This window comes from Anopheles cruzii, chromosome 2 (genome assembly GCF_943734635.1).
Source record: "Anopheles cruzii chromosome 2, idAnoCruzAS_RS32_06, whole genome shotgun sequence".
Taxonomy (NCBI): Eukaryota; Metazoa; Arthropoda; class Insecta; order Diptera; family Culicidae; genus Anopheles; species Anopheles cruzii.
This window is the reverse complement of record NC_069144.1, coordinates 20,907,953-20,927,759: the sequence shown is the minus strand read 5'-3', so window position 1 is coordinate 20,927,759 and position 19,807 is coordinate 20,907,953. Positions and strand designations below refer to the sequence as shown.

General features: G+C 44.2%; 5 protein-coding genes across 5 annotated transcripts; 3 read left to right on the top strand and 2 right to left on the bottom strand.

Moving 5' to 3' along the window:
• The first annotated feature begins 480 nt into the window (after nucleotides 1–480).
• On the top strand, nucleotides 481–2,121 carry LOC128278641 (zinc finger protein 84-like). Its single transcript, XM_053017372.1, has 2 exons — nucleotides 481–1,211; nucleotides 1,779–2,121. Exons 1-2 carry the CDS (start codon nucleotides 481–483, stop codon nucleotides 2,119–2,121), a joined length of 1,074 nt encoding a protein of 357 aa, XP_052873332.1.
• Nucleotides 2,122–2,305: 184 nt separating this feature from the next.
• On the bottom strand, nucleotides 2,306–4,609 carry LOC128278640 (nuclear pore complex protein Nup75). Its single transcript, XM_053017371.1, has 4 exons — nucleotides 4,507–4,609; nucleotides 2,764–4,443; nucleotides 2,522–2,699; nucleotides 2,306–2,437 (listed from the first exon to the last, which is right to left on the bottom strand). The coding sequence occupies exons 1-4, from the start codon at nucleotides 4,590–4,592 to the stop codon at nucleotides 2,306–2,308; spliced, it is 2,076 nt and encodes a 691-aa protein (XP_052873331.1). The 5' UTR covers nucleotides 4,593–4,609.
• Nucleotides 4,610–5,123: 514 nt separating this feature from the next.
• Nucleotides 5,124–6,076, top strand: LOC128267863 (MRG/MORF4L-binding protein). The gene is made up of 2 exons (XM_053004810.1): nucleotides 5,124–5,609; nucleotides 5,673–6,076. Exons 1-2 carry the CDS (start codon nucleotides 5,195–5,197, stop codon nucleotides 5,936–5,938), a joined length of 681 nt encoding a protein of 226 aa, XP_052860770.1. The 5' UTR covers nucleotides 5,124–5,194; the 3' UTR covers nucleotides 5,939–6,076.
• An 8,594-nt stretch (nucleotides 6,077–14,670) lies between these two features.
• LOC128269240 (uncharacterized) lies at nucleotides 14,671–17,044 on the top strand. Its single transcript, XM_053006645.1, has 2 exons — nucleotides 14,671–16,783; nucleotides 16,855–17,044. Exon 1 carries the CDS (start codon nucleotides 14,755–14,757, stop codon nucleotides 16,444–16,446), a length of 1,692 nt encoding a protein of 563 aa, XP_052862605.1. The 5' UTR covers nucleotides 14,671–14,754; the 3' UTR covers nucleotides 16,447–16,783; nucleotides 16,855–17,044.
• Nucleotides 17,045–18,238: 1,194 nt separating this feature from the next.
• LOC128269243 (vanin-like protein 1) lies at nucleotides 18,239–19,799 on the bottom strand (the record flags this gene model as incomplete). The annotated part of the gene is made up of 2 exons (XM_053006647.1): nucleotides 18,239–18,640; nucleotides 18,706–19,799. Coding segments are annotated over 2 exons (1,344 nt in total), but the record flags the coding sequence as incomplete, so codon positions are not given.
• Nucleotides 19,800–19,807: the final 8 nt, after the last annotated feature.

Below are 19,807 nucleotides of genomic sequence, written 5' to 3'. Positions count from 1 at the left end.
AGTGAAGTAAGACACTGAAAGAAATATAGAGTAAATGCACAGGAGAAAGTGACACAGCAATGACCTGTAATTTATATCACTTCGAAAAAGAGAACAAAATGCAAATAGATTTAAATTATTCGTAACAACAAAGTTTCTTCATTTCTTCTGATACCAGCGCAGTTAACTTTACAATCCTTGGGCAAATCTTGGCGTTGTTGAAGGGAAAGATAGCGCGCTTGGCGTTGTTGAACGTGAGTCCGTTACGGTAAGGCAAATAACTACAAACCATTGTCGTAACAAGGCTTTACTCGCCATTCTTTATTTCTTTGCAAGCACCGCTCTATATACCTTGGCCGAAATTCAACCCTTGAAGCCTTGAAAAAATGACAGCTACGGAAGAGAGTTGATTGGTAAACAAGCAAATTCGAATCTTCAAGAAAAGTCGCTGATCGTCTTCGTTTTGTGCAACGTGAAGAAAAGCGAAATAGCACAACGGTAATGAATCTAGAGATTTGTCGAGTTTGTTTGTCCGCGGTCGATGTTTTGTTTAACGTTCACGATCCGCTGGACAAGGACCAAACAATGTACACAGTACTGTGCAGGATCTTTCCGGAGGCATTCGGCGATGAAACTGACCTCAACGAATGGCCGAGCAAACTGTGTAAGAAGTGCAAACGAAAAGTTTTGAATACGCACAGTTTCTACAATCTTTGTATGGCCAGCCATATATGGTGGAACGAGCAGTTTGCTGAGGTGTCAGCAGTCTGTGAAACCTCTGCCGAGTGCAGTATTGGCTTGGTGCAGGAAGTGTCGCCACATGCAGAACCGTCGCCATGTTTGTTGCCGCAATCCGCCGAAAGCCTTAACTTCGATGCCCCAATGTATGAGGATTGGGCCAGTGAATTAGAACCGGAGGAGACAGAAACGCAGGAGGAGATCATCCCGGTCGGAACAATCGACGAAATACTAGTTTACGAAGAAGACACCTCTGGTAGCGGCAAAGAAAATACCCAAGCGAATACGGCACTGGCAGAATCGTTACCCCATCTATGCACATTTTGTGAAGAGGTATCGTTTGCATCGGTAGACGCTTTAACAAACCATTTGTTAGAGTTGCATAGAGAAAGTGTTCAGCACTGCGAACCATGTTCGGTGTTGTTCTTAGATAGGAAGAAGTACCAAGTCCACCAGAAATCTCACGATTTGGGACATACCTTCTTTTGTGGAACGTGCGAAAAAGGTTTCGCGTCGGAAAGTACACTTGCGAAACACACCGAAAAGCACACCGTGAACCACCTTTGTTCTATTTGTGGTAAGAAGTTCAGCCGAGGACAGTACCTCACACGGCACATGGCCCGCCATTCAAGCGCTCGACCGTATGCTTGTGGTCTATGTCCGGCCAGGTTTGTTACCCAAGGTAAATTGGCAGTGTATGAAACACTGAAAATCATTTTACTAACTAACCAAATCTCTAAACGATTACATTTACGCAGGTGAAGAGAGGGCACACAATAGGACGGTTCATGATGAAACAAAGAATTTTGAGTGTGATTTGTGTGGAACGAAATGGTATTCAAGGAATGGTCTGAAAAAGCATCGTCAGACGCATATGGGTATGTTTTTACAGAGCAAGTTCAATGCTGGGTAGCGTTTTCTTATGTCCTATTACTTATTTACATTTCTGAAGGGGAACGACCATATAGCTGCAACCTTTGTGAATGGAGGTAATAAGTTTGTTTTCCAATTGCACTCTTCTTCTCTCGTCTAATCAATGATACAATCCTCCTCCATTATAGCTTTACAGCAGCGCACCATCTTAAACGCCACATGGTCGTCCACACTGGGGAACGGTCGTATAAGTGCGGATTCTGTGGCAAGCAGTTCGCGCAAGGCAGCGTGCTGGTAAAGCATACTCGGACACACATCGGCGAAAACGTTTTCCCGTGCGTCCATTGCGACGCTTCCTTCCCGTTGCTGCGGGATTTAAGGAACCACTACAAAGAACACCCCCAATCGGGAGATGGGACAATCACAGATTCTTCAGTGGCCGGTGACGGCCTCGGACCGCTGATTCGATTCAACACTAAAGATGCACTGAACATTCGGTACCGTAAGGATGGCATAAATATCACAAATTAAAGATCGAAGGGATCGAGCAATAAAGCCATGATTTGGTACTACATCTATGTCTTTGCAATGCCCTTCCTACACTAGGTGCCGTCTTCAGTACAATCATTATTGTCGCTGATGTGAGGGTTAGAAATTTAAACATGCATTTATTGAACCGCAGTGTAAACTCACAGAAAAGTAAAGCCACTGCCGCTCAGCCACTTATTGTGTTCTCGATGATGAGAGCACGGGACAGATTTCTTGCGCAAGCCAGTCGCAACATTTTAATTAAATCCTCCGTACAGTTGTTTAGCAGATTGGAGGCAAACTTGGGTATGAGCGCCATCTGATCGTCGCCATCATCCGTTTGCATCATGTTTTCCCCATTAGCAGGAGTGCTGTTGGCCGTTTCCATCATTTCGCGAATGACCTTTTGGCTGTCGGTGGTGTCCACTTTCTCGTCTCCCTGTTTCTGCTGCCTTTGTTGCAACATTGGCACAAGATCCATCTGCAGATGTTCGAGGATGATGAGCGTTTCTTTCGATGGAATGATCGGTTCCTTAAACTCGAGCAGTGGTATAGCATCGGACATCAAGCATGGCCAGAAACTGTAAATGGAAACAAATTGAATACTTCGGATCTCTATGTACCACTTCCGACATCCAAACCTACTATGAGGGCATAATTTTCGAATCCATCAAATTGACCAGCAATTCGGCCGCCTTCGCATATGCTTGCTCCTGGTAGAACTGCCGAAAATCGTAGTATTTCTTCAGGAACACCAGCCGAGAAGAAATGAACACTTCGGCGCCTAAATTTGCGACCAGCGACTCACACAACAGCTCACCATGGTTGCAGTAGTGCTCCAGAAAGATGTTGGCCACGTCGCACACGTACGCACTATCGCCCGACCGGATCGCCCAGTCCAGGGCACTACCGTAGCGCTTGAGAGCAAGGAAGCGCTTCGTCAGCACCTTGCAGACCTCCGCTTCAACGCTAACATAGCCTTGTTTTCGTGCAACGGCCAGAATTTTACGCGCTTGAGACTCATTCCGGATGGGGATACGAGCGAGTAGTGTTTCTTGGGCCCCGAGCCCTAGGGTGCTAGAAAACTCCAAATACTCTATCCCCAGCATCCACAACGAAGGGTGGGACATCAGTAGCGTACCATAGTCGTACAATACAGAATCGCGTACCAGTTTACCGAGATCAACACGTTCGCCACCTTCACTACCGGGGGAAGACGTACCAGTCTCGTCGATCCGTACAGTGCCGAGTTCTAGCAGTTGTCCTGCATGGTGAAGCAGATCCACAAGATGCACCGCAAACCATCCATTGTCCGGTAGCCCCTGTACCTGCCGCACTACTTCCATGAGGTCGTTCTCCATTACGGCGAGAACCAGCTTGTCGAGAAGCTTTTCTCTCCCGGTCGCAGGTTGTGCTTCGCGAAACTTTGCCATCCATTCGCTGACGTGTTCGGTCAATTGATAGTACTTGCACGTCGAGTCGGTGTAAAGTAAGTAGCCCGGAAAGTACTCGTACCAGGAAGTTGCATTAGAAAGCTGCTGCGCCCATACTTGCTGGTCACCGATTACTAGCCGAAGGATCTCTTCCAGGTACGGTTCATCAGTAAAAGTGCCGGTATCAAGCAGTGTTTGAACCTTACGACACCAGCACTGCCACTGCGTTTGAAACTTGTGCACCGATAGGCCCCCGTAAACACTGTAGATAGGGATCGATTGAAGCAGCTGGTCGGCCGTCCGGAAGCCGTGTGTGTTGGCGGAAACGTGTAGCCGAAGTAACGCACGGGCAATCATTGTTTGGCCCTGCAGCACGAGAGACTTCATAACGGACCAATAGTTTTCAGCATGTTCCACCTGCAGGTCCCGCTTTAGCAGCTCGTTGGCTTCCTGTGCCGGACGGGGAAAGTGATAGCGAATCCACTCAAGCAGCGGCATTACGATAGCTGCCGATTTGTTGTTGTCCAGAAGCAGAAACTCAATCAGGTGCCAGGTACACTCAATTCCGTAGAACAGGCGGATTTGTGCTTCGTAAGTTTGGCGACACAGTTCCGATGCTGGTTCCGGAGAGTTCGAAGGTTCCGCTATCAAAAGTTTAATTTTATCAATAGCGTGCCGAACGATCAACCGGTAGCGTTGCGATATCTCTACGAAATCGATCGTTTGCGTGGAACCACCAACCAAGCCGTAGCGTCGCTGTTGCAGATCATAGAAAACCCGGCCACACTCGCTAACCATGGCGCGTAGGTTCGGTTCGTCCAGGGCGAAGTCGACATCGAACTGGTTTATGGTGACCGGTACTGTTTGTTTTCCTTGCAGGGGTTGCGGAGCGCTACGGAGTTGAAAAGGTTGGAAATTTAAAACATATTCACCGCAGTCTGTTTATTGCAAGTACCGTTTGTTTTTCACGTTGCTGAACGCGAGCACACCAAACTGGTGCTCCGTGGCCCAGTTGAGCGTCAGTCCAAGTTGCTTGCCCATCGTGTTTGGTATAATTCGCACCGGCTGAGGAAAACATTGAATTCATACATGGATTAAAAAACCAATGCGAACATCAATTTACTTTACTGCGACCATCGACACCTACCGCCTCGGGTGTGCTCTTATTTGCGAACATCTTATTCGTGTTTCTTTCTATTAGACGCCGTTCAAATAAGCAGGATTGCACATCCAAAAACTAGGAATTTCCGCGCGTTGATGCACTTAAGATGACAACTGGTATCGCCGAAGCTTCAGGTCGCCCCGGTTAAAATGCTAACTGAATTAGTTTTCTCACCCGTAGACGATCACAACAAACGTAGAAGAACAAATGTTCGGTGATCTTTAAACGCTTTGGAATAAAACGTTTGTATGATTATTATTTATTATGCTAAGGACGAGCCACAATTTATATGATTATAGCATATTTGTCGTTGTAGATTTCGAAGGAATGTTTTTAACCTTTACCTGGTCTCATTTCTAATTGCTATCATTCGACAGTTCTAATGACATAAGCAAAGAAGGATGAACAAAATAAACAAATCGGAGCATCAAGCTAAAAGTGTTTCCAGGTAGATTTCTACAGTGGCCACCAAACGGAAAATATGGCAACAATTGTGCGCGAGAAGCCAGACAGAGAGCCGTTTGATTGGACCCCGGAAGAGGAAGTGCAGCTGTTTTTTGCGATGGAGGGAGTCAAACCCGTTGGTGTTAATCGACACTTCTATATGGCCTGTATCACCGAGCGGCTGTGCAAGGCTCTTCAGCGAGAAATCACGAGCGATGCGATATGGTCCCACTTGCGGTCCATGTACAACCTTAAAGTTCTCGATAAGCAGGAGTATGCACCATTTCTGAACGAGGAATGCGATTTCGGTCTCCCGGAAGCAGACTTCGGAACAGCCATATTGCGCCGAAAGCAGGAGGATACGGAAAGAATCGTACCCGCGTGGATGACCGGCGAAACAGAAGCAAAACATGTCGAAATTAAGTCTGATCAACCGGTTTTAAAAGTATCCGGTAAGTACGCATTAACCAGGCAATTGATAGAGAATTTTTTGAAAAGTATTTGGCTTTTCGCAGCTACCAAAATACCTGTGGCGGCGAAGGACAGTAAAGAAACGGAACGTGAAGAAGGACCGATGGACGGCAAGGACACCCGTGAACATCCACCAAGTAGCGGCAAAATCAAAATTAAGGGCACCGACAGTAACGGAGCTGAAGGTGGTGCGAAACGCGCACAAAAGCGAACTCGTGGGTCTATGTCAATTGAACCAGTCCACTCGACCACTACCAGTCCGGCCAACACACCGCCCAACGGCCCGAGTACAAAGCGAAGACGAATCTAGCTGTCGGATCATTGAGTAGATCTCGAATTAGTTTAGCCTGTATATAACCTAATAGCCGCCGTCACCTATCTGTGAGCGCTGCTGTGAACTGTGAAACCATGCACACGCTTTGCATGCCATACTCGGTTACAAATATAAATCCGCTGGAACTGATTGTGTTTTGATTCTGGTACGTAGTTTTTGTGTGTAGTTCTCAAACGAGTTTATACAAGATACTTATCAACTGGTAACTTATACCTGCATGTTCGGTTCAGTTTTCGTTCAGGATCTTTCTTACAAAGCCTTAATGGAAATCGAATGTACAAATGTAATAATGCTTGCGCTGGTGAACTGTTATGGAGCGGACCTAACGCGCGAAGGAGCGTGCGTCCGAAGTGATCTCGCGTTCACTTACCAGTTCTGATCTTGTTGCCAACGCCCTAAACCGTTTGTTAATCGACTCTTTTGGCCTGGGACGGACAGGGTAGATGGGTACTACTACCTGACAGTGGAGGCCTCGAGAGAAGATTGGTTTCCGACTATTAGAGTTCCGACGGAGTCGTGCAAACGATTATATGCAGTCAACATCCGGAGGGATCCAAGAGTAAGCGAGAGCGTTCCGTAGCCTAATGATTTCCGATTTATTCTTCAAAATTTCACGCCTTATATAGTAACATTTCCTTAAGGTTATGCTATTCTTGTCTCTTTCTATGCATGCATTGATTCTCGGTGGTGGTCTACCTTTTTGGGTTTATTTTCGTTTTATTGGTCTAGGTTCTATGCTGTGGCCATATGTTTCCTACGCTTATCTGTCGTACTGTTTACATTGCTTTTGCCTGCAATGTTTTTTAAGATGCAGGTTGGATCAACGCGGCTCCTAGATATTTTTAAGATGCAACCTGGACGCTGTGGTTTCTGTTTGTTTGTTCAGGGTTCTTAAGACCTAACGTTCTTAGAATTCGTAGCTTATCTTTATTGCTTATGACGCTAAGTTGGAAATCGTCGCGTGCTCAACATGAACAGTATCCTATCGACGACTTTTGAGACCGACGAATGATATATTATATAATGGGACTCCTAACATTAATAATATAATGGGATTTAAGAGATTCTATCAGAACACATCGAAAGTGATAAAATTACAACGGCCGATGGGATGGGATGAGTAGAACTCTTCTGTTTTCTGTTTCACTTTGGCTAGCGCGGCATCCTAGGGTTTTTTTGCCGTACCGTTATAATTTTGCTGACCGACCGATATCGGCAGCCGTGCCGCGTACTCTTTCGTTGCCACGCTGGGCTGGCCGGCAGGCCGATCGCGCGTCGCATCGACGTATGGGCCGAGAACGGGCGAATTGCGTTCTCAGCGCTTTTGCGGTGCGTCCGTTATTTCCACGATCGATCGTTGGGGTGACGCCCGGTGGCTGGCCGAAACGGCTTACGATTTCCCGCACATTGTAATAAGTTAAATTTAACTCTTCACTGATCTCACGCAGACTAGCACGACGGTCAATGTTCAAAAATTCACGAACCCGGTTCACATCTTCGTCTGTTTGCGTCGTTGAAGGCCTTCCAGATCGCTGTTCGTCTTCGACGTCCTCCCGGCCTTCCTTGAACAACTTGTGCCACCGTTTTACCTGGGCACTGGACAGAGATTGGTCCCCGTAAGCCTCCTTGAGTAGCCCAATGGTTTCGGTACTCGTTTTGTTCAGCTTTACGCAAAATTTGATCGAGTAACGTTGTTCCAACGATCGCTGCATTTTCGCCACTGCAAAATCGTAACACACTTTTAAAACAATTTTCACGTGCGGAGTGATGTGATGATACTTTTCAATCGAACCCTGTATGCGCTTGGTCCGCAACTCGTCCGTTCTCAACACACCACACGAGCCTGGGAGCAAAATATTTTAAAACGGTGAAAACCAGAAAAATTTAATCGCACTTTGTTTTATAAGGGTCGATCAATCGTGTCAATGGGACCAGCAACATTGTTTAAGAAAACTCAGGGAACTATGCCGGATTCATGAATATATTTCTAGCCTTGTTTTATGCTTGTTCCGTTTTTTTCCATCCTGTAATATACCGGCTGGGCCTGACCGGCTATGTTGCCGGCCACGAACCGCCACTGCACGGTAAATGACTGGACACATGTTTACAGTTCAACGTCGACCATTCGCTTGTCCTCGACTCTCTCCGACTGCTTTTTTTCATTAATCGTTATAGGTTCCTGTGTAGGTAATTATAACTAGCACTCTGGCCGTTGGATTTGCCTAATTGCTTCGGTTGCAAAACCTATGCTGGATAACAACAGAATTGCTGTAATTGCAAAAAGGTGGCTTAGGCTTTTGACAAACTGCGGGTCGGTCCGGATGTTTTGTTTGCGCGCTGGTGGCGTGATGCGCCTTAGGTTATGATTGTATCGCGCTTCAGCTGTTGCAATTTCGGTGGCATGGTATACTTTGCTATTTAATGCTGAGTGTATCTTTTATGCATGTTCTTTAAGATCGCGTACACCACAATTCTGTTACATCGATTCGGTGCTCGATGCGGGTGGCCGTTGCGCCGGTGTGCGTGATGTTTATCGCCACTTCCAAACGCTTCTTTTTGTCTCATGAATAGATAGGGATTTAAGTAGAAATATATCAAAATGTAAATGTGTGTCTCGCGACTGAAAGCGAAATTTGCCATCAATCCATTTTGTTTTTTTATTGTATTGTTGTATATGTTTCAACTGAGGTGTGTGTGATATAGAAATGAAATAGTGTTATGTAGTTTGTATAATTTTCAACGGGCGACACAAACCCGTAACGCGTTGATGGTCCTTTCCACATACATATTCAGTATGCTTTCTGATGTCAAAGCGAGTGCTGTGCCTTTCGTACGCTAGCTTCCTCAACCTTCCTTCCTAAGTTGTGTAGTGCAATTGAATTGTGCCGTAAGTTATTTTTTATAGTTTGGGAACTTTACAATGGGAATGGTAATGTGCTTAACTGGGCAACAAAAGTTGTGCATCGCAGAGCTGATGTCGCTTGTGTTGCGCTAACAATTCAGATTCGTCTGAGTTAAGGGAAAAGCATAGTAGAAAAGCATCATTTATGTATTATATAGCCAAAAGTACAATTCTGTGAGGATATGATCGGAGAACTGTGACTCATGGGTAAATTTTGAAAAGTGAAGTTCTGCAGTGTGCGAAAGTGCGTTGTTTCTAAGTAGCGTCACCTAAAATCGGTTGATCTTTGCTAGAGCAAGTGTCGGCAATACCTTGCACGGGGCCGCTTTCGTCATCACGAAAAAATGCTACGACCATCATCTGCATAGATGCAGGGTGTGTAACAAACGGGGGCCATTTTATTTTTTATAGGAAGTTGACATGGTCGCTGTTTCGGGTGACAGCCAACTCTTTGTTCTGTTTATGGTGTACGATTAACATAGAAAGAACTTGAATACTTGGTCCTTGCTGCGTTCCGTCGCGAATGTTCGGTGCACCCGGTTCCCACGATCGAGTGTGGGAATGTTTTTGGACGCGGGCTCTATGCCTTTCGACACCTACCCGTTGGTCCTGTCTAAGCACATTCTTTATTTAGGCCATCAACAGCCGGGTTGTCGATCGGTTCCCAATGTTTTCCTTTGCTTCTTTCTTCCCGTGCGTCTCGCTTGGCCGCGCGTGTCCGACGTTATGTTGACGCGCCCGTTCTGCTGGTGTCTCGTTTCGCAACGTTTTGTTCATTCTTCCCGCGTGTGGCCGACATTTTGTTGACGCGCATTTTTTGCGCCTGTTCTTCTTGTGCAGTAACAATTAATTATTTAAAAAGAAAATGAAGCAAATAAAGTAAATGAGTGTATTAGTTATCATCGATACACTATAATAACGCTCTACACCCATGTGTTAGCACGCATACGACACGGGCCGCACCGCACACGGAAACGACCACACACAAGAGAACGTTGGTTGCGAGAACAAATTAGCAAGAATAAACCAGTCTACTTTGTAACTCCACACGCATCGGGTCGTTACTTTTTAGATCACATCATTTATTATTCCTCACTTTAATGAGAACCGTAATGTATTCGCATTTTTTTTGTCAGCGTGATGGTTACATTTGTGGCGATTCTACCAATAGCAGGAACACCAGTTGGTAGAGCCCTGGGCCCTGCAGTCGGTAACGCTGTTCGTTGTCACGCATTGGTGGGAGGTTAACAATTTCGCCCGTAAAAACACATTGTTACCGAAAGCAACAGAGATTAAAGTTGTCTCTGGGGCAAGACCGCTCGGCTGTTGTAGCCGGATAAGAAAAAGAAGAACCTTATTGACAGTATTCAACCAATATAACCAAATCATGCCAGACAGCTCCAAAACAATAATATTATTCTAGAATATTCTGTAAGAGCCGGCAACTAACCGTAATAAAAAATTTGGGTGAACAGCGACACGTAATGGCACACGTTAGCAACCTTGCCAATCATTTTTTCCAAAACAACATCTCGTGTCCAAACAGTCGAAGTTGGGCTTTTACCGATCCTTTATAATCCCAACACTCACCAGTATACGTCTCGCCAGGCTCCGGTGGGCTGGTCATGTCATGAGAATGGCGAATAACAAACCAACTAGCAAAGCCTTCTTAGGTCGTCCGGAAGGACAGAGGTGGCGTGGTAGGCTCCGTGTGAGATGGTTTCTTATTCCGTCGACAGTGATGCGTTGGTTGACGCAAGGGCTCGACCACGACACCCTGGTTTTTGATCGCATTTCAGTTCAAGCTTGGTGCGTCAACTATTGCTACGATTTGTTTTAAATATACAATGTACGGCGAGCTATATCAATGAATGATTCGTCGTACAACTGATGTATGGACACAATTTGACTTTTGCATGTATAAGATGTGATTCACCCCCGCTGATAGAGCAGTCGGTAGTGCTCTTCGCTGTCACGCAGCTGGCCTGGGTTTCGAATCCCGGGATCGGTTGTCACTCAACCGGCCATGGTTTCGATTTCCGATACCGGCGTGATAGGGGGGCTGGCGCGGGGCTAACAATCCCATCCGTAAAAATTAAATGTTACAGAGAGCATCAGAGATTAACATTGTCTCTGGTGCAGGCCAAGACTGTTCAGCGGTTGTAGCGCCAAAGAAGAAGAAAGAAGAAGAAGTTGTGATTCACACATACGAGTAGTAACGATAATATTATTATTAGTTTTACCCAATTTACATTTACATACCCGGTTTGGAAAACATAATGATATAATTTAAATCATGATATAGCTGAAGTGTAGAATTGAATGTCAGAATTTCAAATAACATTAAAAGAAGATCTCTTATTGCTTCTGTCAAAGTGCAGTTATCGAACATCATCCTTTTAAGTTTACTTTAGAGATTTTTTTAGAAAAGAAAGAAATAATTTAGAGTATATAAATATTGAGAAAATTTCTTCTTTTGATTTTTAAATTGGCTGAATAGTATTAATTAATGCTACTTCTGAACCCCGGAAACCGGTTGTCACGCAGCCGGCTGGTTTCGATTCCCGATACCGGCGTGACGGGGAAGTTGGCGTGGCACCAACAATCCCGCCCGCGAAAACGAACCGTTACTGCGCTGCCACACGGTGCATAACTATAACACGTAACACGTAACTTAGTGTCAAATCTGTTGTGCGTCCTGTATAACGTCGTGTTATGCGCCCTGTATAACGTCGTGTTATAGGGTCTGCTGAGCCACAACGCTTTTGAAATCTGCACTGTACTGTCAAAATTGTTATATAAGAGGCTGTTATATCTGCTGTTATGCACCGTGTGGCATCACAGTTACAGAAAGCATCAAAGATTCACATAGTCTCTGGTGCAGGCTAAGACCGCTCAGCGGTTGTCGCCGAATAAGAAGATGAATGCTACTTCTGAACTTCAGTTTTTTCATGGTAGAACATCCAGAAAGCATAAATACGGCCCAGTCCGTTCTTCTAAGATTAAAAAAAAACATCCAGAATGCGTAGAAGCATTCATTGCGACCCTGAAGAAAGAAAGGTTGTGAAGAATCTGCGCAACGAAGGCGTGACATACAAAGCATCGCCAAAGTACTAGGAACATCAGTAAATTATGTGAGAAACGCTTTGTTGTGAAAAAAAACAAAGTGAACGCGAGGTAAACCAAGAAAAACCAAGCCAACGACAGATCGTCGCATATCACTTTTTACCAAAGTGGATCTGTTTTCTTGGCAGTATCCATAGGCGGCCTTGAATGCTCTAGAGTATAAATCAATCATGGAAGACATTGCGCACATTGACAATCATGGAAGACATTGCCACTGAGATGCGTATTTCATCAAGAACCTTTTCTTGCCCAAGGCGAGCATTCGTCGATGCTTATGAAATCGTGGATTGATGGCAATAATGTGTCAGTGTTGCCTTGGGCAAGTCAGTCTCCTGACATAAACCCTATTAAAAACTTGTGGAATAACTTGAAGCAAAAGTTAGCTTTACAATATTTTTCAAACAAAGATGAATTGTTGATGAATCCATTCTGTATTGTTGGTATATTATATTCGAATATTGTACATGGTCATCCATTTTGTAGTTTCCAAAACAACCTAAAACAAACAAATGTAAAATTAAGTTTTTTAAAGATTTTTCTTTTATCATAAGGTGTGCGTTGTATCGTTGTGTCGTTTAGATGGTCGCCTCGGAACCTTTTGCAATACTTGATTCGGATAAGATAATTTTCAATTACTGTTTTGCTCATTTCGGGCGGTACCTAGATCATAACTTGACGAATGTTGTTTTTCAAATGCTCCAAAGTTGCAGGCTTGTCAGCATCTCATGTTTCATAAAATATTTTGTACTCTTGTATTGAACTTTGTTTCGCTAGCCACTGTAAAGTTTGAGGAATATTTAATGTTCTTATAATTTTCTTTTGGGGTAATTTTGTAATAATTAGTTTTGGATTGCTTTTCCATTGCATCATGTATAAGTAAAAGATGTTCGCTCGGCATATTGTTATTGTTTGATATCATTGTATTAAATTCTTCGTCCTTTTAACAATATAAGCACATATCTTCTTTACTCCCAAACCAAATTGTAGTCTGTAGTCTGAGAGAAATATAATATATGCTGTAATCTTTATAGAATAATTATTGTTTCTTTCGCTTTCGTTGGTTGGCAAATTGGGGTGTTCTTTCTTCATACATTTACAGGAAATGGATCGAGAGCAAAGAAATGCCGCTTTTCGAAATATAGCATTGGAGAAGCTGCACAGTACGCATAGTCGATCACACAAACTATCTACGAAGTCGCTTGTAAAATTGGAAAAATTGGATTCTTTGTTTGTAGATCAAAATAGACGGTAAATAGCAGACTGTTATTAATTTCGTTAAAACATGTTATTCATTTTTATATTTGTGTTCCTGTTGTTGTTTGTTTCCGGTTTGCTTAGGTTGAAGTCTGATACATTGGTCAAGGTGATTGGTGAATTAAATAAATTGATAGCTGAAGTAAATGTTTGGACGGAAATAGAAAGTAGAAGAATAGGGGATTGCAAACAGCTAACCTCTCACAAAACCATCGTTCAATCAGCACCGTTGCTACAGTCACCTTCGGACACTTCGGCATTGTATTCTCAGAAAGACTATGGGCGCTATGGGCCCGTTCATGAAAAATCAACCAAATTAAGGAGGGATAGTTTAAATGCAAAAATGGACAAAGTGTTATTTAACGAAATATCCCAAATAGCTTCTAATTATGATGCTGATAAGTGTACCTGGACACTGAAAAAAGATGCTAATGGAGAAAGGTTGGCCTTAAAGTATCCGCGGAAAAAAATTGATTCCATGGATCAGCAAGTTGCTTGTATAGTTCCAGAAATTGCATCCAAAAGATCTACCTCTCCACTATATTGGCGGCGAGATCAAATATTTCCTAAACCAGAAGTAGCAAAAACTTACGGCGAACATAAGAGACAGCAGCAGATAGCGGCAGCCAGAGAAAGACAAACAGCGTCACCAATCACCAAAACTTCACCAATCAAAGAAGACATGCCCTGCGCAATATCCGGTTCCTCTGGTGTGCGCGCTGTGAAGCACCCACTTACGACAATTCCGGTTGATATGTTGCTGCGAAACAAAGTCGATGGATCGAGAGAAGTTGCTTCAGTTGTAGGACGAAAAGAACGATTTGATTCAGCGACTACTGCTGCCACAAATAATGTGTTCGATGCATCCATGCATACAAATGAAAACAGTGTTTGTTTAGCTCATCCTGTCAAACGAGACTATCATATTCCATCGAAAAATACATGTAAGAAAGTATCGTTTACTAGTGCGTCGCAATCGAAGGTTCCGGAGCATTCTGCAACCCAGGCCCAAGGAAACACGCGTGAAATCGCATACAAGTCTACCACAAAGAGTAATCCTCAAAAAAAGAAGGAAAACAAAACAAAAGTGTACAATAGAGAGCTAAACGATATAATTTTGGGGGCAGTAGAATATGGATGTAATTCTCGCCGAAAGGAAGAAAATGATAAATTGAAAAATGTAGCCATGCAAGCTAAATGTATTCAGGAAACCGAACGGTATGCAGAAAGCACACAAAAACGTTTAAATGTGCAAGGAAAGTATAAGGACCTTCGAATTGTTTTGACTAGAATCGACGAGAACGATTTACCCGTCGCCCGAAGGACTCGAAGCAATTCTATGTACAAACAGAGTGTCTGGATGTTACATAAACCTGCTGAAGATTGTTCTATGCAAGACGACATGCAGTCGCAGAGGACTCGTAGGAAAAGTGTGGGTTCTCGAACGCAGCTTGAAACCATAACAACCTCCCAAACACTAACAAAGGGACGCACGAAGAGAGCTAAAAGCATGTCATGTAAAAGAACTCGGGTTAACTCGTCGAAGAAAAAGAAAGATGTTTTCTCAATCCCCAAGTCGCACTGTAATTCTTCGAACAAGCTCACCGAAGATGAAGCCGATCGAGACAGTAGCATGTATCTTTCAGACACCGAGGATGGTGCTTTTATTATGCAGCCATTGACGAAGAAGTTCCGTAAGGCTAACGATAATGATGAAGTACATTGTCAAAGTAAATTTATGTTTAATTGTTGCCTGTGTGAATATAGTGGAAGCAACATGGTCGACCACTACGTAAGCAAACATCCAGATCAGGAGGTGTTCATCAGTCGCGTTTCACCTGATCAAGCCGACGTAATACGAAAGCAACCATCTGCCATACACGGAAAATGTATCATTTTGGATAAAGTTCGGCGGTCCATATCATGCCTGTGCTTGTTTTGTGAGAGTGTCTATGTTTTAACACCTGATGAATGGATCGAGCATATTGTTCGTCACACAGGAGAGTTTGTGTATTGTAACGATAGCAAAACCTCGATAAAAGTAAACAGCGACATTGAGTTTAGTTCTAATCACATGTATGCTCACATATGTGATAGGTGCAATTTTGTGCAAGTTAGCTCTACTAATATGAAGAAACACTTCTCTATGCATCATTCATGCGATCATCCGGACGTTGAAGAATACATTCGATTTAGTTTAGTGAATTATCATGATGAATCTGAAGGCGAACATGATGAGCTACTTGACGCTAGTACCTGTACAAAATCGGAATTGGATATTAGCTGTGATATAGTCAACCTACCATTATCAATCAGCGGGGACATCCCATTCGAAGCAAACATTGCATCGGAACAGCCAGCTTCGGATTTGTGTTACTTCCAAGAGTCTATTGTAAAAGAGGAGGTTCACTTTAATGATTCGATAGTTGAGGACAATCGATTTGAAAACTGTCACGGAATGCCGGTGCTTCAGGATGTTGGAAACGGTGATAATTTCGATAGGCATTCGATGGTATCGGCCGATAGTGAACGTACAATAGATATGCCAAATGTCAAACCTGATATTGCCACTATTACAAACGATATTGATGGACAACCAAATGAAAAGGAACCATTGAATTACGATTCTGATGATAGCATGTGCACGATTCCCATGGACGAAACAGACTACAAAGAAATAACAAAAATTAAAGCCGAAGATGCTTTGGATGAGCAAACTCTGTTAAGTGCAGAACAATGTACCGGTAATGGTACAGGTAATCAAAGCCCAGCGATACAAAACACGGAAGATCGAACCACCAGTGCGAGAAATGATACGTTAGTCGAAGCTCATAGAGATGAATCACAATCAACTACTATAGAGGTTCATAAGACCATAGCTTGCACGGAGGCGTTTGCGATTAGAAAAATTGGTACAAGCCAAACCTATGTATGTCTTTATTTGGGCTGTCGCAGAGTTGAACAAAACATAGACTTATTACGAGAGCACGTAGAGAGAGAACATGCGCATGATAAATGGAACGGCTATTGCCATACGTGTTGCAAACTCGTTAGAAGCACATATAACAATCCACCTTTATTCGTAGTTGACCAGCTCCAACATTTTTTGGAAAAGCATACAGAATCGAAGAAGATACAGAGCCAACCAAAAATCAGATTGCGGAAGTTGCCTGGTGATTTGCTTTCTGGAGCTGTGGAGTAGATGATGGAGCGAGAAAACGTCTCTCTGTCCAATGGAGAAAGTTCAAAAATGTTGTATCTGGACTGTACCAAGCTTTACATCGCGCAAGAGGATTTTAATGGTTGCGTATCTAGCCCATCATAATTGCAATAAGGGACCTGGTAGAAATAAACAATGTTGTTGCTGGACTCAGTACATAAAGATTGTGATTTCGAATGAAACCGTTGCTTTTACCGGAACCGCTCCAAGCGTTTTCGCCCATCAACAGTCTTGTCATGATGCCAAAGAACAATTGTTTATAGTTCGGAAAAAGCTGCATCGACGCTAAGGAGCATTTTACTACCACGTAGGAGGTGCTGTAAGTATGCATAAAAAATATAAATTTTACATAACATATCTGACAATGATTTCTTTTGCTTCATGTTTCAGAAATAAATATTGTGTCAGTACACAAGTTGAATAGATAGTGAATGCAGCAGTTGTACACATAGCCCATCAAGTAGTCGTAGCAATCACTAAACGAAGAGATAACTACGAACGAGAGATGGAGCGCTCCAAAAACATGTGTTAGGAATTGTGCTCTAGAAGTCTTGGGTGTGCGTCGGCGAAGGATCACTCGACGAAGTTGAATGTAGAAATGTGATGAAATGGAATAAAAAACATTGCTAATAAAGCCATGATAAAGAATCAATGGAAGAATCATCGACTACCCAGCGGGCAAACTCTGTATAGCTCTCTTTATAATCTCTTTATTGCAAATTATAGAGAAGCGTTTCAGTGCCATGAAGCGTTTTATTGTACTGTGAAGCGTTTCGAAACGCTTCATGGCACTGACACGCTTCTCTATAATTTGCAATAAAGAGATTATAAAGAGAGCTATACAGAGGTTTTGCCCGCGGGGTAAAGAATAACCAAAGCCCCAAAGGGATTTTAGCTTGGTATTGTTCGGCGCTTGTCAGCTAAAGAAGTAAAGAATATAACGTACGGTATGGAACTTATTTTGACGTTAAAGTTCTAATCGTCCCGAAAACTATTCTCTGCCAATCTTTATGGAACGGTCTTTCGTTGCTACGGCGCAAACGGTGCTCGCGGAACGGTGCTAATTCTGTACCACCCAATATTAGCTGGCCATACCAATTCCTGGACAAAATACCTGGCTGGCCATACTTCATGACACAGCCCACAATAATGCCAGGAATATCAGTAGAAATTGTGCGTTGTTTTCGATCAAGATTTTAATTTTAACCAGAACTGAAACATAGTTTTTTTCGAAGTAATTGTGATATCCTTCTACTTTATTATTATTCACTTCGCCGCTCCCGCAGCTCTCGGACACAACCGTTCACGTCTATGCCCATCGTCAGACTGACTGCGCTCACCAATTCACACATACAACTGTCCGTTCTTATTCGTATATGCCACAGTAATCACCGTTGCTTCTCCGAAGGGCGATTAGAACCACACTCTCTCAACAGCGGCACATTGATTTATATTTCTAAGAAAGTTGAGCGTTAACATAAACATCACTACCGAACGGGTTTTAAACTTAACACTTTATTGTAAACGCTCATTGGATTTGATCAGCCAGTGTATTAGCCGTTATTTATCACATATTTTCTTTGAACAATTGGTTATTCTCCACGCAACGAATGCGATACCACGAATTGTCTAAAATACGGACGATACTATGTATCAACGCATCGAATCGCGGTCGGATTAAAAGCAACGGTCGTTTGCATTGCTTCTAGAAGTTAATGACTATAGGTACCGATGGCACGATGTTCTACGTGCTACTTTGGCCCAGCAGGCCTCAGACTCAAAATACTGCGTAGGAAAGGCTGTGGGTCGGCAAACCCGAAAAATACAGGAGCGAGGAATGAAATGTTTTCGGGGTGCACTTTTCTGGAATCGCCATCCTCTCGTTTAGCAGCCCTTTGCGATGTGGATGTGGTGTCATCACGAAGGCTAGGCCGTGGTTGCCCACTGGCAGACTCCAGCTAGTACCCCAATTAGAATCACAAACGTTGACCGGTTCAACAAACTGGCCGCACCGCCGTCGTCCTGTGGCGGCGGCTGCTCACCATTCCTTTCCGGTAGCTCGATCGGGTTGAAAAATTCAAAGTTTTTGTGATTGAACGCATAAATGCCGAACGTTTGCAGATCGCTCGCTGGGCTGGTAAGATTCATCGTCACTGTCTGCAGATTTGTGGTGCGGCTGAAGTGACATGGAAACGTTATAACTTGCGACAATCACGCCTACAGAGTCGCGCATCTACTCACTTGATGTCACCTGAAAACCTGTAGTGGCTGGCGTCCAGTGAGTACATCGCCGTGTCCAGTGTGCTGGGCATCGCCAATGTACCGTTTGCTTGGAACTGTCCCGTAATCGAAATGTGGCTATGCTGGAAATAGGGTGATGCGTCCTCCAGTAGCAGACCACAGCTGGCGATGGTTTGGTTCCGGCAGGCAATTACCGCACAAATCGAAACGTGTGCGTCGGCAAAGCCCTGAAAAGTGCGTACACCGTCGAAGACAGCCAGGCGATAGTAGTGTGTGATGAGGTGATCGTAGTCGAGGCTCAGGCTGACGGTAAAATCGCAACAGAAGAACCCACTGCAAACGATCCCACCGATCGTGTCTTGCTCGGCACTCGGGTTTAGCTGGAGCGTGGTGAATTGTTCGAGAAAGTCGCGCCCCATCACAACTCGATCGAGCTCAGATCCTGGGATTCGGTGGCCGGTCGTGTCAAGCTGCGGTACCTCCAGCACATCGTTCGTGAGCGAGTGGTACTGCGACGGCTTCCTTTGGGACCCGTACTTTGGTACGGTTACAGTGTACAGCTCTCTGGTCGGAGCGCCGGTAAAGTGGGCCAGCAGTGCTCCATTGCGGCCGGCAAACACACCCGTACCGGTGGCTCCAGACAGATCGTAGTTCGTCCCGGAAACGATCAAATTGGCATCAATCGCATAGGCCCAGCTTTCGAAAATTTGCGTCGACGCCAGGAACGGCGGTTCCGAGGTCCAGAACGCCGGGAACACGAAATCACGTAGCCCCTGTTTGATCAGCTGCAGAGTCGGCTGTGAAAACAGGATGTCGAAGCAGGTGAAAACACCAAACCGTACGCCGAAGTCGGTCTCGAATGTGACCAGCTCGGGCGCGGCTGGGATGCTGGTGCCCGCCTCCCTGAACAGATTATACTTCCGGTAGCGAGCGATAACGGTGCCGTTGCGATCGAACACCACATCCGTGTTGTAGCGCACGGTTTCGGCCAGCTGCTGAATGTAGAACTGTTCCGACAGGTTGATCACCAGATACTTTTGCACTTCGCGGGCAAGACAAGAGAGTGTCACCAAAATGCTGCCATGATCGTCACACGGCACCA

Coding starts and splice junctions, on each gene's coding strand:
- LOC128267863 (XM_053004810.1), top strand. CDS start 5,195: ATGGCAACAATTGTGCGCGAGAAGCCAGACAGAGAGCCGTTTGATTGG. Junction 5,610..5,672: donor ACCGGTTTTAAAAGTATCCG/GTAAGTACGCAT, acceptor GGCTTTTCGCAG/CTACCAAAATACCTGTGGCG.
- LOC128269240 (XM_053006645.1), top strand. CDS start 14,755: ATGTCATGTAAAAGAACTCGGGTTAACTCGTCGAAGAAAAAGAAAGAT.
- LOC128278641 (XM_053017372.1), top strand. CDS start 481: ATGAATCTAGAGATTTGTCGAGTTTGTTTGTCCGCGGTCGATGTTTTG. Junction 1,212..1,778: donor CATACCTTCTTTTGTGGAAC/GTGCGAAAAAGG, acceptor CCTCCATTATAG/CTTTACAGCAGCGCACCATC.
- LOC128278640 (XM_053017371.1), bottom strand. CDS start 4,592: ATGGGCAAGCAACTTGGACTGACGCTCAACTGGGCCACGGAGCACCAG. Junction 4,444..4,506: donor AGCAACGTGAAAAACAAACG/GTACTTGCAATA, acceptor TCAACTCCGTAG/CGCTCCGCAACCCCTGCAAG. Junction 2,700..2,763: donor TCGAAAATTATGCCCTCATA/GTAGGTTTGGAT, acceptor TTCCATTTACAG/TTTCTGGCCATGCTTGATGT.